Below are 15,507 nucleotides of genomic sequence, written 5' to 3'. Positions count from 1 at the left end.
TACGTCTATGCATTATTGTTAAATTAGTTAGTACAATAGAAGATAAATAAACAGTAGGTAATATTTCACGTCTATCATATCGAGTCGCTATCAGCTGATTGGTCACGTCACAGACAGGGGCTGTGGCTGTTTACATGATGGATGAGGTACGAGTATTAGGTACTTAGTAAAAAATGATATGTGACATTTATTCGTGATAATCACAAACATGTACGTACCATCTGTTAAATGAAATGAAATGAAATGAAAAGAATTTATTTGACACAACAATCTTAAGATTAACAGATATTAAATACCTATAAGACATGGTTTTGTAACTTGTTGTCTCAAAGAGGATACCACTCAGCATGTGTCGGAGCACATAGTGCAACGACGCTGATTTTCAGTGGTTCCTTAAACTTAAAACTTAATCCTTAAATTTAGAAATAAAAATATTAAGAACAATATAAAACACAATGCGGAGCAAGTAGTCTTAAAATTAATATCCAGCATAAAACACAATTATTCTAAAAACTGTAACTGGTAACAGGCGCGGATCCACCGTTGTGGGCACGGTGGGCATGCCCACAACCCTAATAGGATGCCCTATTGATTTCCCGAGTAGAATTACGCCGATTTTTGTTACATTTGGCAGAATTTCATTAGGTATAGGTAATTGCGCAGAGTAGTCAGTTGATCGATACGCAGATTTACTTTTCGTACAATGATCGTTTGGTGAACGTCAAAATTGCCCAAGTAAATTATTAACCATTGGCCGAAACACGGTACCTAGGTACTTAGTGAAATAGAACTCTTAGCTGTCATAAGTATTTATATCAGCTGACAACTCAAATGATTAGTGATACAAAATAAACAGCAATTTTTTAAATTGTTAACTTATGGAGTCTTAAATTTAAACATTTAGAATTTTATGTACAATTGCTTAAAATAATTTCAGCTTTTAATTGACTGTCATAGGAGTTTTAGAGCGCAGGTCTATATGGATATTATGGATATGGAAAGGGCTCCATAGACCTTACGAAAAATCGCATGCCATTTTTGGTAAAATTCCGACTACACTTAAGTGTAGGGGCAAGTGCTCTACATGTGGACATTATCCAGATTTTGGCCTTATTTTGTTCATAAATCATAAACTATTGACAATGTCAAAAACTTATTTATTTCTTTTAAACAATTATTAAATAGTATATAATTGCAGACTAGTTTTATCACGTTAGCTAAATAGGAACCAGAGATATAAAATAAATGTAAAAATTGATATTTTTGTATGATATTTGGCAGGGTTTGTACCTATGGTCAATATTCTTGGTACAACATTTCAGCAATTATTTTGGACTTGATATTGTCTCCAGGGTCTACAAAGCCGTCGGAATCATCGTTTAGTACGCAAAGCTTTAGACGAATAAAGCTTGATTTTTCGTTAGTCACGGTGTCCATCTTAGGTACACTATTACTCTACCTCCTTTTTATTAACCATACTATTTAGTTATCAATTAAACATCTGGCGAAATGCGAAAACTGTAGAAAACAACAATGAAACCTTGACGCTTATTTTGTGAATTTTTACACACTTGTATCATTTACCGAATTCACAAAAAAACATTTATATTACGAGGATAAAATATAGTTATTAATATAATAACACTTTTATTATATACAATTACAAGTTATTAACATATTTTTTTTTTCAGAACCAAAAAAATCTCTACATTTACCGGGTGTGGCCTGTAACACGAGCAAATAATTAAAACATAGATTGTACTCCTCAAACGGTGACACTTTTGTTCAACAACTTTTAAAATTTATGAAGTATTTAGACTCCCTATTTTTCATACAAAATAAATATTATCTTCAATGGACGCCATCGCCACGCCATATCATTGTGATTGACGTTGCTTGTCACGCCTTAAACATAACAAAATTCGCAATACATTGCGTCTTAGAATAAACTATAAAGTGTATTAAAAATCAAACCAATAGTTATTTTTAAAAGTCGCTGAACAAATGTTGGTCAGTATGAGGAGTACAGACTACAGTTAATTTTTTTGCTCATATTACAGGCCACACCCGGTATATATATGGTGAATAACTAATTGTTAGTAATATAAGAAAATGCATTTTTTTAAGTCCACGATGGTAGTATATCGTTAGTATATAGTTCTTTAAATACCGGTATTAGTGTCCACAGGTAAAACCGCCCACAGCACTTAAGTATACTTATATGTAGTGTTATCTAGTGCCACTTGACAAAAACTTAAAAAAAAGTTATAAAACGTAACTCGGCTGAAGGTTGCTTGTTGAAAAGTTTACTCTACCAAATGAAAATCTTCTAATAATTGGTCTGCTAATTTACACAGAAGCGAACGGAATGATATGTGAATCAAGAGTCTACCAAAAGTTAGTTGACGAAAACTTACATCTACGAATACATAGCAAATTGACAATCTGCTAAAAATTGGTCGGGGAATCATTAGGGTAGGTACTCCAGCTGAATACAGAGCCCTAATTATTTGCAAGAATATGAGAAGAATACCATGGTTACCAGTACAATTTGACACTGGGTTAACGGTTTAACGGGTTAACTCCGGGTTAGTGGGATGGTGCAAGTGGCGCTAAGTGTGTATACTCGTAGACTGAAATAAATCGCTTGTGATCCCTCTGCGAATTTATTGGTCGGGGAATCATCAGGTACCCCCACCCCCTACTCGCACTTGGCCGATTTTGGAGTGGCTGTGACCACAACCTTTTTTGAGGGCTGGATCCGCGCCTGACTGGTAACTGTTAACTGTACATCGGTGGACCTTATGCCTTTTGGTAATAAGGTCCACTGATGTATAGTCAGGGGGCCGATTTTTGAATTTCGACCACTCGATTTCGTGTATTTCGTTAAATAATATCTCCACTACTAGGCATTTAAATTCTACCTACTAATAGAATTGAAATCGAGTGGTCAATACCAATAGATTCTAAATTTCAATCGCTCGTATTTCAAAAATTAGCATTTCTCCGTTTTCCACCGATTTTCGGGTGACGAAATCGAGCGATCGAAATTCAAAAATCTGCCCCCAGGAGTGTTGCTGTGTGTACATGTAGAGACAACAAAAGCGGAGAAACAAAAATTTTTCAAAAACACCTTACGTAATTGATTGACGCCCCCTAGCGGATTACGGAGGTAAAGTAAGCGTGACCCGACATGCTCTTTGCCAGTTTTTCATAGTGCACGGTTTCTGCTATTGCACACTAGATGTCGCTGTACCGCCCGCAAACTGGCTAACAATTTGCTTCCGTAAAAAAGCCACCGTGTAACTCGGAATTTGAAGATTTTTAAGGGCTACAAATATAATGACCACCAAAAAATACTTTGGTACCCTAAATAAAAAAATCATGCTTACCAAAAAAAATTACTGAACACCAAAAAAATAAGACCTAAAAATACAAAAGTACCACCATTTTAATTACGACTGCACTTCAAATTGTATTCAAATACCAAATATATTGAATGATCACCAAAAATCATTAATGATCACCAAATCTTGAAGACCAAATTAATGCGATATTTTCACCTAAATAAACCACTATGATTACCAAAAAATGTATACCGACGCTGGAAAGGAGAAATTGGATAAGCGACATTTTCAGAGATATTGAGTTATATACATCGTTGGAATCGCCAGATTTTTTAGCATCGAATGGACTAGGTTTCGTACCAATCTGACGACTTTAGTGTCGCTTATCCAGTCGGTGATTTGGAGAATCACTGGTACATTTAAGTTACTAAACGACTTGGTTTTCAACAAATTTTTGAAAAGGGGTGATTAGATGAAACGTTATTCAATGTAATGAACGTTAGAGTTTTTTACTTATTTGCTAGTTCAGCTTAACCTTAACTTGGATAATTTTGCCTTATGACAATTAACCTTTCACTGTCGGTTAACTATTTTTACTTGGCCGAATAATAGGTTTTAATGTCACATAGATAAATTTACTTGACTGTCAAATGTGAACTATTGGCGTTTATGATCATTTACCTAATTTCAGATATAAAACTTTTGTCGTTTATTCCATTTTACCTAAATTTTGTTCGAAGTTACCTAGTAAATGTTTAACTTACTTTCTTTTTGTTATTATTTTTCATACTATCAGAAAATGCCAAGTTAGGGAAATAAATAGATAAAATAAACATTACTTATTTTAATCTAAGCTATACACTAGATAATATTTTTTCCTATTTTGGTTTCAAATACAAATTTACCATTCTTACTGGTACCTTGTAATTAAGTTGGCACTAAACTTGTTTTCTTAAGACTCGTTACATAACTTCTTTTTCAAATAAAGCTATACAAATTCCTTAAAGGGTATATTTTATCATGCGTAGGTATGACAACCATTTCCTTGTGGTCGATAACTATAAAACTCATAGAATGTAGATGTACCATAGGTTGAATGTGTCGCATAAGCATCTTATCGAGTTTGAAATTGCTCCTTATAAAGTGATTAGATAATTTATCTTGATTTGTTTCATGTCAAATTTTACGTATATACTTTTTTGCTTGACTATAAAATAAGCATATTTTGCAAAAAGATAGTTTTTACTCGATCAATTCTGACAACAAATTACGCTTGGACTTTTTTACCTGGATAATTTCTTGTGAAACATGTTGGTAAGATAAATTTACCAAAATTTATTTTTACGATCATTTTGCTTAAGCGACACTAAATTCTAAAATAACTTATTTGAAGGTAACATAATAATAGGATAATGTAGAATACATCACTATAACCATATAAAGTGTCTCATTTAAGAAATTCGTCATCATAATGAATTTTAATGATTTTTTTTTAGAAAGGGTTGCAGTTTTTTGGCTCCCCCGTAAAGTTAGCTGCGTGTCGCTTATCCAATTTCTCCTTTCCAGCGTCGATTACATATTACCAAATAAAGTAAACTGATGCCAAAATTACTAGCCCCTCCCGCTCAACCCCCCGTACCCCGCACCGCATACCTACCTTACCTAATCTACTTTTCTAGTAGCATTTCGTTATGCTACTAGAAAAGTAAGTCAAACTGCTATCAGTTAAGTGGGTTAGGTTAGCACTGCGACCCTTACAGAAACGAAATGGTACTAGAAAAGTAGGTCAGGTTAGGTTTGAACTGCGACCTTTACAGAAACGAAATGCTACTAGAAAAGTGGGTTAGGTTAGGTTAGAACTGCGATCCTCACAGAACCGAAATGCTACTAAAAAAGTGGGCTAGGTTAAGTTTCAACTGCTACCCATACAGATACGAAATGCTACTAGAAAAGTGGGTTAGGTTAGGTCTGAACTGCGACCCATACAGAAACGAAATGCCAATAGAAAAGTGGGTTAGGTTTGCTATCCTATTAAAGCAAATAACTCCAAAATAATCATTCTTCTAGAAACGAAATGCTACTAGAAAAGTGGGTTAGGTTAGGTTTGAACTGCGCCCCATACAGAACCAAACTGCTATCAGAAAAGTGGGTTAGGTTAGGTTTGAACTGCGACCCTTACAGAAACCAAATGCTACTAGAAAAATGGGTTAGGTTAGGTTTGAACTGCGACCCTTACAGAAACCAAATGCTACTAGAAAAGTGGGTTAGGTTAGGTTTGAACTGCGACCCTTACAGAAAAGAAATGCTACTAGAAAAGTGGGATAGGTTAGGTTTGAAATGCGACCCTTACAGAAAAGAAATGCTACTAGAAAAGTGGGTTAGGTTAGGTTTGAACTGCGACCCTTGCAGAAAAGAAATGCTACTAGAAAAGTGGGTTAGGTTAGGTTTGAACTGTGACCCTTACAGAAAAGAAATGCTACTAGAAAAGTGGGTTAGGTTAGGTTTGAACTGCGACCCTTACAGAAAAAAAATGCTACTAGAAAAGTGGGCTAGGTTAGGTTTGAACTGCGACCCACACAGAAACGAAATGCTACTAGAAAAGTGGGTTACGTTAGGTTTGAACTGCGAACCTTGCAGAAAAGAAATGCTACTAGAAAAGTGGGTTAGGTTAGGTTTGAACTGCGACCCTTGCAGAAAAGAAATGCTACTAGAAAAGTGGGTTAGGTTAGGTTAGGTTTGAACTGCGACCCTTACAGAAACGAAATGCTACTAGAAAAGTGGGTTAGGTTAGGTTAGAACTGCGACTGTAACAGAAATAAAATGCTACTAGAAAAAGGTGACGAAGTGGATTAATTAATTTAATAGGATAACGATAATACTATTAAATATTTGCACATTTTTAATTAAAATGTGGTTAAAATTTTGGTGGTCATTTACTAATTTTGGGTTTACAATGATTATTTTGGAGTCATTTGCTTTAATATGATATCAAGATTTAAAAATTTGGTTATAATTTTACATTAAAATGGAGTTCTAATTTTGGTGGTCATTTACTATTTTTGGATTTACAATGATTATTTTGGTGTCATTTTCTTTAATAGGATAGCAAGATGTAAAAATTTGGTTATCATTTCACATTAAAATGGGGTTTGAAATTTGGTAATCATTTAGTATTTTTGGGTTAATAATGATTAGTTTGGTGTCATTTCCTTTAAAAGGATAGTAAAGTGTAATAAAATTGGTAATCATTTCACATTAAAATGGTGTTATAATTTTGGTGATCATTCATTATTTTAGGGTGGTAAAATAGATTTTTTTGGTATTAAATTTTACTAAATCTGGTGATCAGTTAAATAGCAGCCATTTTTAAGGTGGTTCTTCTTGTGCGGATAATACTCCGCCATCTTTTGGTTAATCGGCATAACTATTGTATTTTTGTAGTCTGCGTCAGTGACGCTGACGTTTATGGTACAAAACAAAATGCTAATTATGCAGTTTTTCCGGTTTAATCCAGTTTTGTTCTAGACTTAAAAGTGCCTTGTTATTTTGCATGTATAATTGTAAGTCTAAGACTTAATTTTTATTATGTATGTTACTAACATATACTTATGGATTATAAAATATAAATGCCTGAAATAAATGATTATTTAATTTAATTAAGTGTCAATACTAATCTTTAGTAATCTTCTTTTTGGTTTTGCCCGAGTTTAGACTTCCTTTTATAAAAATATTTTACATCAAAAACATTTACATTAATATTTAGGTACACCACGAATATTTGAATTTATTATGGACCATAGTTGTAAGCTTTTCGACTAAATAGTTGGGTGGTCATACAATATTTCTTTGTATTATTCAGATCAAGATGGCGAACCGCACAGTGCTGAACGAGGCCTACAAGGGCCTGGTGGAGTCCATGTCTATCCCGGCAGAGCTGCACGAGCGCGCTGGCCGCAAGTTTGCCAGCTTCGGCGGCGTTCTGCCCATACACTGCGCTACTGAAGAACAGGTACTACTAGCGCCCTCTTGTGTCGAGTAGGAAAACTAAGCGCTTATAATATTTCGTCTGAAGATCAGGTACTACTAGCGCCCTCTTGTGGCGTGTAGAAAAAGTAAATGGTGGTATTTGAACAAAAAAAAATTATAAATGCTTGATATTATTATGTGCATATTTCTGTTCATCTGCACCCTTATGTTTATGAACAGGTATTGGAGTTGGCGAAGACGACCCACCATTACTGCGATGTGTTCACCAACGAGGTGTTGGCTCCGTTAGCCGAGTTAGCCTACGTTCGTCTAGACGAGAATACTGCTGAAAAGGTCGGTTTATGTGGGGCTCGGCTAAAGGCTCCTCTTCACGTTGGGCCAACGCCAACGCCAACGAGGGACGCAGCCATGCGGTAGAATGAGATAGCAATATCACTTGCTCCCTATAAATGCGTCCCTCGTTGGCGTTGGCGTTGGCCCAACGTGAAGAGGAGCCATAAAGTATACTGCTATGGTATCCACGGTAACGATATACCTACATCTGAAAGTAAAAAAATACCTACTCTGGGTCTCTCGAGGTTTGTTGTTTAGGGTGGTATTCCATCTGTCCAATATCTTGGTCCAATGTTATTGCGTCTCACTCTCTTATTAAGCAAAATGTGAGACATAATATACATTGGACAGGTGGGATATCACCCTTAGTATGACTTGGTATGACCTACATTTTGGTATACATCTAGTGAAATATAGCGAGTTTAGGCTCATTAGAAAAGTCTTGAATTACTTGATAAATATAAAAAGTTTTAAGATAAAAGATATTTATTCGCGACGTTCACAAAACATGTACGAACATGTACAGACAACAACAGCAAGGAAATAAGACATCAATAAGTGTGCATCACGAAATGGACCCAACTCAGCATAATGCTAGCTATAAAGCCAGCGCTGGTCTGCCGTAGAGCCCATTCCTCGGGCCCATTCGGTGATGCCACGACAGATAACACATAAAGATACATATTAAAACATTGCAAAGATACACAAAAGGAATAATTAAGATAACAACAGAGAATACAAAAAAAGAACAATATATACAAGAAAAATAATTAAGAAAACAAACAAAATAAAAAAATAAGAAAAACATAAACATAGACAAAGATTTACAGTGAAGGTCAAATTATGAACGCGAACGCGTTTTCTCTCAGCAATAAATCAATAATACAGCCTGTTCCAAAATAGTTTTTGACAATTGTTTGTTAACATTTAAGTTTAATTTGTATTTCAAAATGGTTGGCTCTCGTCTTATATGTGTGACATGTTGATTAAATTGTGTCGCTTAACTTCAAACTCGGATAAATCCATTCGACCCTCTCAACAAATATCTACCCTATTACACCTATTCTTAATACCATAATCGCATAATCTCTTCTTCTTCTTCTTCCCAGACCTTATCCCATTTACTTGGAGTCGGCCTTCCCCGTCCTCTTCTTCCATTCTGCACGATTTAGTGCCAGGTGTGCGTCATTTATGCCTTGCTCCCTCAGGCTTTTCAGAATCACATAATCTGACAGATGGATTTACCCGAGTTTGAAGTTAAGCGACTCAATTATTCTTTTTTGTGGCAGGTGTTTATAAACCGGAGCAAGCGCCTCCTGCTCACGTCCAGCGACGGGCAGCTCGCCCAGTGGCGCTGCGCGCCCAGCTTCGAGTCCGCCAACCTGTTCCTCGCGGGGACGCCCATCGTCAACCAGGAGGGCGCGCTCGTGTCCGTGGTCACTGCCAAGAGGGGCAAACACTATGCCGTCTCTTCCTTTGAGGTTAGATGATAATACATATTAAGATTTAAGATATTTCTGTCGTTCTATACCTACGCTTTACTTGCTGGAGTATCATACTGTATCTCTAATAAAGTATCTAATATTTCAATGATTCCATATTTGTAATTGTATTTTGTTATTGTACGTGGTTATTTTTATTGCTTGTAAAAATTTTACATGTAAAAGTGCTCGTGTCGCCTATTTATTGCTGAATAAGTGTTTGATGTTTGAACAAAATAATAACAATTTTTAGCTACTTACGTTCTGTCACACAGGCGCGTTTTCCGGGCGGGGCGTGAGCGTTTTATATGTAAAAGCGGCGCGCCCCGCTCACGCGCCGCCCTCAATACGCGCCTGTGTGACGGAGCCTTTATCGTTGCCTCAAGTCGCAAACCTCTCGTGTCCTTCAGCTCAGTTCTGCCTGTCACGGCCCTGACAAGTTAGCAGACAACTTTACCTACGTTTTTACTTTGTCCAGGGCGAAGGCGGTTACTTCGACACCACCCTCCCGTGGAAGGTCCTGGACTCCCCGGGCCTCATCTACGGCGACCAGAGCTTCCCCTCCCGCGAGGCGCTCCGCAGCCACGTGGCCTTCCTCCCTCCCGCGCACAAGGCCCCGCCCTCCCCTCCCACCCCCGTGCTGCACAGGAGCGCCACCCCCCGTATAGCGTTAGTTGCCGGGAACGGCCGACAGATGGCGCATATTTATTTGCAAGGAGTGCATGCTGATGGGGTCGAGTATTTGTAATATTGGAAGAAAAATACGCGGACCAAGTGGTAGAACATGAAAATGTTTTTTGATGGTGTTTTTTTTATTAGATTGTATCGTTTTCCCTCCCGCTACGAGCTCTGTAGCCACATGGCTCCCCGCGCGCACAATTTTGTAGCAATCTTTGATGTAATTTTTTATACTTAATCATTATTAATTTATAATTTTAGTATTCTTTTTTCCGAAAATTATTACTGAAGTATGTATTCGGAATATTTAACCAGAATACACCTACTATTTTTTCTATAAATATGATTTTGGTTATGCTTTTATTGTTAATGGCCACAGTAAAGACAATATTTACTAATAAAAATAGATAACTGAAAGTGTAATACTCAAAGGTTATTTGGTAATCACTAGTTTTGTTAATCGTTTTAATAAAAACAATGTATTATAATTTTGTCTATTTATTTCAAAAAATAAACCTTTGCCTACAATAAATTAACATATTATTCCAAACCTTATTACAACTAAATAAAGCCCATATTATAATCAGTCTTTATAAACTATTTGGTATTAATATACCAATTAACAATAGTTATTTATAATTGAGTCGCTTAACTTCCAACTCGGGTAAATCCATCTGTCAGATTATACGATTTTGGTATTATAAGAGAAAAGAAGAAAGAAAAGGTAATAGGGTAGAGATTTGCTGAGAGGGTCGAATGGATTTACCCGAGTTTGAAGTTAAGCGACACAATTATAATATAAAATCTTCATTTACAATTAATAATCAATATATGAAATCACCTTATTTTGTCCTGATTGAATCTATTTATCAGTTTCTGCTCCAGCATCCAAGCATTGAATTAAATAAATGTATTAAATTTTTTAATGTTTTAGAGTACCACAAAAAAATTTGACAAGCACTCTTTTTTACGCTAATAGAACGGGTTTTTTATACCACGTCGGTGGCAAACAAGCGCACGGCCCGCCTGATGGTAAGCAGTCACCGTAGCCTATGGATGCCTGCACCACCAGGGATGGGCGTGCCCCTACATTAGATCAGTCGATGTACATCCTGACTAGATCAGCTTCCTGCGCCGGCAGCCGCGTGGCGGGGCAGGCGCGTTGCGCGCGCAGGTGACGCGAAATGCAGCTGTAGCAGAATATCAACCTGAAATAGAAATACCGACGTCAAGTTTTCAACTACAGGAGACAGTTTTTTAAGCCCTAGGTAGGGTCAGGTGGGGTGAATATAAAACACGGGTAAAAATAAGATTAAGTTTTTAACCCTCAAAAACTTATTCGATTTCAATCCTATTATATTTACCCACCTGACCCTACATACTAGTCACTCTGTGACCTGTAGACCTCGCGAGCATAGCTTAAAACTCAATAAAGCCTCTGCTATTTAAAAAAAACAGAATCGATAAAAAATAACTATTTAACCATCGAATTTGCTCATAATTTCATGAGATTCGGTTGAGAATTGCGACCTGAAGAGAACATCCGGACATACGAAAGCATCATTGCTCAAGCTGAAACGGAGATTTTCGCTAACGCTCGGCCAATAAATTACCAAACATTACTTGAGTTAATTGGTATCCTTTACAAGATATTTGTACAGAAAAGTTATAATAATATATGTACCCGGAGACGGGGAGTGCCGTGGGTGTCTTCCAGTGCTGCAAGCATATGGGGCACTTGTTCCGCCACCGCTCCATGGCAGGGTCCCGCTGTAAACAATTATATACATTCATTGCATTTGCATTTGATAGTCATATAATTTTATTTATTTAATCTTCATTGCACAAACAAAGAAAAAGGTACAAATGGCGGACTTAATGCCAAAAGGCATTCACTACCAGTGAACCATTGATTCATTAATATAATTTTGTAAAATAACACTTGCACAGTCTATGCTATCAAAATCGCTGCAGCGGTATCTCGGTCGCACTCTACCACTGAAAGTGTACTGAAACCTACTTCCCGCTTCTGGCAGTAAGGACTGACCTGCGGGGGCTGCGGACAGGCGGCGGTGTCGGTGGCGGCGGCCCTGGTGTCCCACCAGCGCAGGAACTGCACGGCGAAGGCGCCGTACTCCACGCCGCGGAGCGCTAGGCTGCCCAGCATGGGGAACGTCACTGCGGCACTTCTGTTAAACACACCCATATTTATTTTAATAAAGGAAATAAGTTTATGACAAATATTTCATTTTTGGTACAAGCTTTTATCGCTGACTGTGCTTTTCTTTCCACAGGTAAATAATACTCATCAAGACTACTAATACGATTCTAAAAATCCCAAACACAATTAGGTGTCGTTGTTTTATCACAGAGTTCCTATGGCCACCTCCTGTCTCCATCATCAGATCAACTCGATGGTACCAATAATATTGCATTGTCATCCGATTTACATATGTATGGAAAAATTCAGCTCAATCGGAAATTGGAGAGCCTTTACACCTCCAAACTTATTATATAATAGGTATTATTATCTTTCTTAGGCTGTGGGGCGAAGGGTCTCTCTCCAGGTCAGCCCAAGGGCCGCAAGGGAAAGCGTTGGGCTTGACGCTCCTCTAAGATATGCTGCTAGTGCTAGTTGGATCGGATTGACGAGTGACCAAGATAGTACTTACCCAAACTGTCCCGAAACTAGACTCTTGACTAAATCCCCCCACGTATCATCTTGTGCTTGAGGAGGGGCGTCTCTCAAGGTCAACCCTAGGGCTGCCAGGGATGGAGTAGGGCTAGATGCGCCACGAAGGTATGCTGCCAGTTGGATCAGTTTGGCGAGCGAGGTGACCAGATGGATGGTGGAGTACACGTGGATGGCTGCGCGCTTTGCTGTTGCTATGTGACCCTGTCCGAAAATGTGTTGATTTTCTTTTGATTTATTTATTACTAGGCGCAAGAATATTTTCGTTAGCGTGTTATGGGCTTGAGAAATACCTCATTAGAGAAGTAAAATTCATGTGGTACTTATTTTACTTGCTTGTGAAACATTTTTGGATATGCGGTGTGTGTCATTGTTGTAAGGGGTTAGGCTAGAAAACTCCTATTAACCGAAAATTATTGTTAACTGGATTATATTACTGTCAGTTTTACTTAACTGCAGTAAATTAGCGAAGAGTAACTAATACCATGAAAACAAAGATCATAGCACAGAAAAAACCGGCCAAGTGCGAGTCAGACTCGCGCACGAAGGGTTCCGTACCATTACGCAAAAAACGACAAAAAAATCACGTTTGTTGTATGGGAGCCTCACTTAAATATTTATTTTATTTTGTTTTTAGTATTTGTTGTTATAGCAGCAACAGAAATACATCATCTGTGAAAATTTCAACTGTCTAGCTATCACGCTTCTCGAGTTACAGCCTGGTGACAGACAGACGGCCAGCGGAGTCTTAGTAATAGGGTCCTGTTTTTTTACCCTTTGGGTACGGAACCACAAAAAGGGTCTACAGAAGGAAACATCTAGACTGAAATGAGTGACTTTGTCACGAAAACATACCTTCCCTAGTATACCATCTTCATGCTCGTCTCTCCAACGTGCCACAGCTCTTTCAAGTCTGTCCCTCAGATAAGGCAGTAGCACTAACAGCGCCAGTGAGCCGATCTCGGCGCCGCGGGGCAAACGACTCCCGGAGTGGAACTCTCCACTAGGAGATAGCGGGGCTCTCACTAGGCCGTAGAAGCTCTCAGAAAATGATGCGGCTAAAATTGAAATATGGTCCTGAACTATTGCAAAGTTTGTTGTTTTTTATTTACATAAAACATGGTTGTATACATTTGTGGGGTATATATACTAAAACTATTACTATTTCTGTAAGAGTGGTATTGCATCTGTCCAATGTCATTGCGTCTCACTCTCTCATTAAGCAAAATGTAAGACAAAATACACATTGGACAGGTGGAATACCACCCTCAGTGTTATTATTCCGACATATGGTTACTTATAACACATTTAATATAATATTTTCAAATGCCAAATACAAAGTGAACTAAGGCTCTGGTTAAACATTGGTTAGCGCTTAGTGTCAATAGGGAATATTAGGCGAATCTCTGCGTAGGTGGCAGCACTAGCACATACAGTAAACAAACCTCATTGACATCATCAATGACACATCATGCGTCACTAGGTCAATCACATGGCCTACCGTGAAACATGACACTCGAAAGTTCGGTTTCTGCCTCTCTATCACTCTTGCTTATGCAATTGATAGAGAGGCAGATAAAGATATTAGATTTTCGCGTTTCGCAGTAGGCCACCTGTAAACAAACCGCCATGGTCCATCAATGTCATAGTGAAAACTTGACAAAAAACTGTTTAAGGCCTAGTATGTATAAGTTACTCTATGGTTTACTAAACAAATTAGTGCTGCACTCTGGCGGCAGAACATCGCAGTAATACTCCCTATTGATACATTTGCTACTAAATAAAATGCAAGTAGCAAGGTTCAAACTCAAAATGAAAAGCACTTTGCTTACCATAATGCTTGAGGTAGTGGTATTGTAGGAAGCCCTCAAACAGCAGGAAGAGCTCATCGTACCAGCGCTCGCACCAGCCCAGCCGGTCAGGGTACACTGTTGCCAAATACTGCAGGAATATGAAATTTTGCACCTTTCGGCAAGCTTTTTTAATTTTTACTTTTTATTTTAAATTTTAAGTTATTTATTGCGCCACTGGATTTCCGTTATTAAAGGAAATCCCTCATTTAGGTCTATTAAGGCTTAGTTTTATTGGTTGATAACTCGGTCATTATACAGCATGCTGGGCTCCCGCAGGTGGTCAAATGACTAGTGCAACTCATAATGGCATGCATTATTGAAATCTCCACAGGCTAATGGGCTGTATTAACCAATGACACTGAGCCTTAAAATAGAACCGTTTCTGAAATTGTGAAAGTTTTATTTTAAGACAAAAATACAACAAAATAAGCTAAAATACAAATATAATCCTGTTTGGATTTTATTTATTAAAGTGAAACAAAGTGAAGTTACCTACCTCTACAAGTTTTCCAAAAGCAGGCTTCACAGTCGCTCCGAGCGCCTCCTGCGCCACCACTTGGAACACCGACGGGGCTCCTTGCAATGTTCTCGTCAAGTGCGCAGCGTACACCGCCATGGTTACAGGTTTTACAGTTTAGTATCCAGGACAAAGTTTACTATAAATATTAACAATATTGCGTGATCTGGTTTATGTCTTTGTAATGAAAACGTAACGCTCTCGTCAGAAAGTATTGGAAGACAGTTTCTCTAATTTTACTTAGTGAGAAGTAATAAAAACCTACAAAAGAATCACACAAACACAAATCAGGAAAATGTTCCCAAGGCACAAACATATGTTTTTCTGAAAAAGCTTAGACTACCCTTTTAGCATAATAAATATAATAGGAAAATAGCATGAAAATTAATTAACAAATACAATTTCTTGTTTTGTATTTGATTTAAGGTTATATTATTAATTATCTCAGTCGAAATGTCAAATTCCGTTTGGTTTTGGTTTGGTTTCGTACTTCCACTGCCAATGTCAACGCTGCTGTTTCATTTCTGCTACTATTTAAAATTACAATTTTCATTTTCCATTGCCTTGAAAAAACTGGACACTGTCATCAAAGTCATCCTGTATGCAACACAACGTTGTC

The 15,507-nt window shown here is 37.7% G+C and overlaps 2 protein-coding genes across 2 annotated transcripts; one reads left to right on the top strand and one right to left on the bottom strand.

Annotated features, from left to right (window-relative positions):
- The first annotated feature begins 7,210 nt into the window (after positions 1-7,210).
- Positions 7,211-9,937, top strand: LOC134800394 (poxin-like). Its single transcript, XM_063772893.1, has 4 exons — positions 7,211-7,356; positions 7,554-7,667; positions 8,957-9,148; positions 9,627-9,937. Exons 1-4 carry the CDS (start codon positions 7,213-7,215, stop codon positions 9,894-9,896), a joined length of 720 nt encoding a protein of 239 aa, XP_063628963.1. The 5' UTR covers positions 7,211-7,212; the 3' UTR covers positions 9,897-9,937.
- A 569-nt stretch (positions 9,938-10,506) lies between these two features.
- LOC134799897 (peroxisome assembly protein 12) lies at positions 10,507-15,327 on the bottom strand. The gene is made up of 7 exons (XM_063772332.1): positions 14,868-15,327; positions 14,351-14,459; positions 13,374-13,576; positions 12,499-12,722; positions 11,874-12,015; positions 11,511-11,596; positions 10,507-11,034 (listed from the first exon to the last, which is right to left on the bottom strand). The coding sequence occupies exons 1-7, from the start codon at positions 14,985-14,987 to the stop codon at positions 10,923-10,925; spliced, it is 996 nt and encodes a 331-aa protein (XP_063628402.1). The 5' UTR covers positions 14,988-15,327; the 3' UTR covers positions 10,507-10,922.
- Positions 15,328-15,507: the final 180 nt, after the last annotated feature.

The sequence above is a fragment of the Cydia splendana genome, chromosome 19 (genome assembly GCF_910591565.1).
Source record: "Cydia splendana chromosome 19, ilCydSple1.2, whole genome shotgun sequence".
NCBI lineage: Eukaryota > Metazoa > Arthropoda > Insecta > Lepidoptera > Tortricidae > Cydia > Cydia splendana.
The sequence above is the reverse complement of the archived record's forward strand: the minus strand, read 5'-3'. Positions and strand labels throughout refer to the sequence as shown.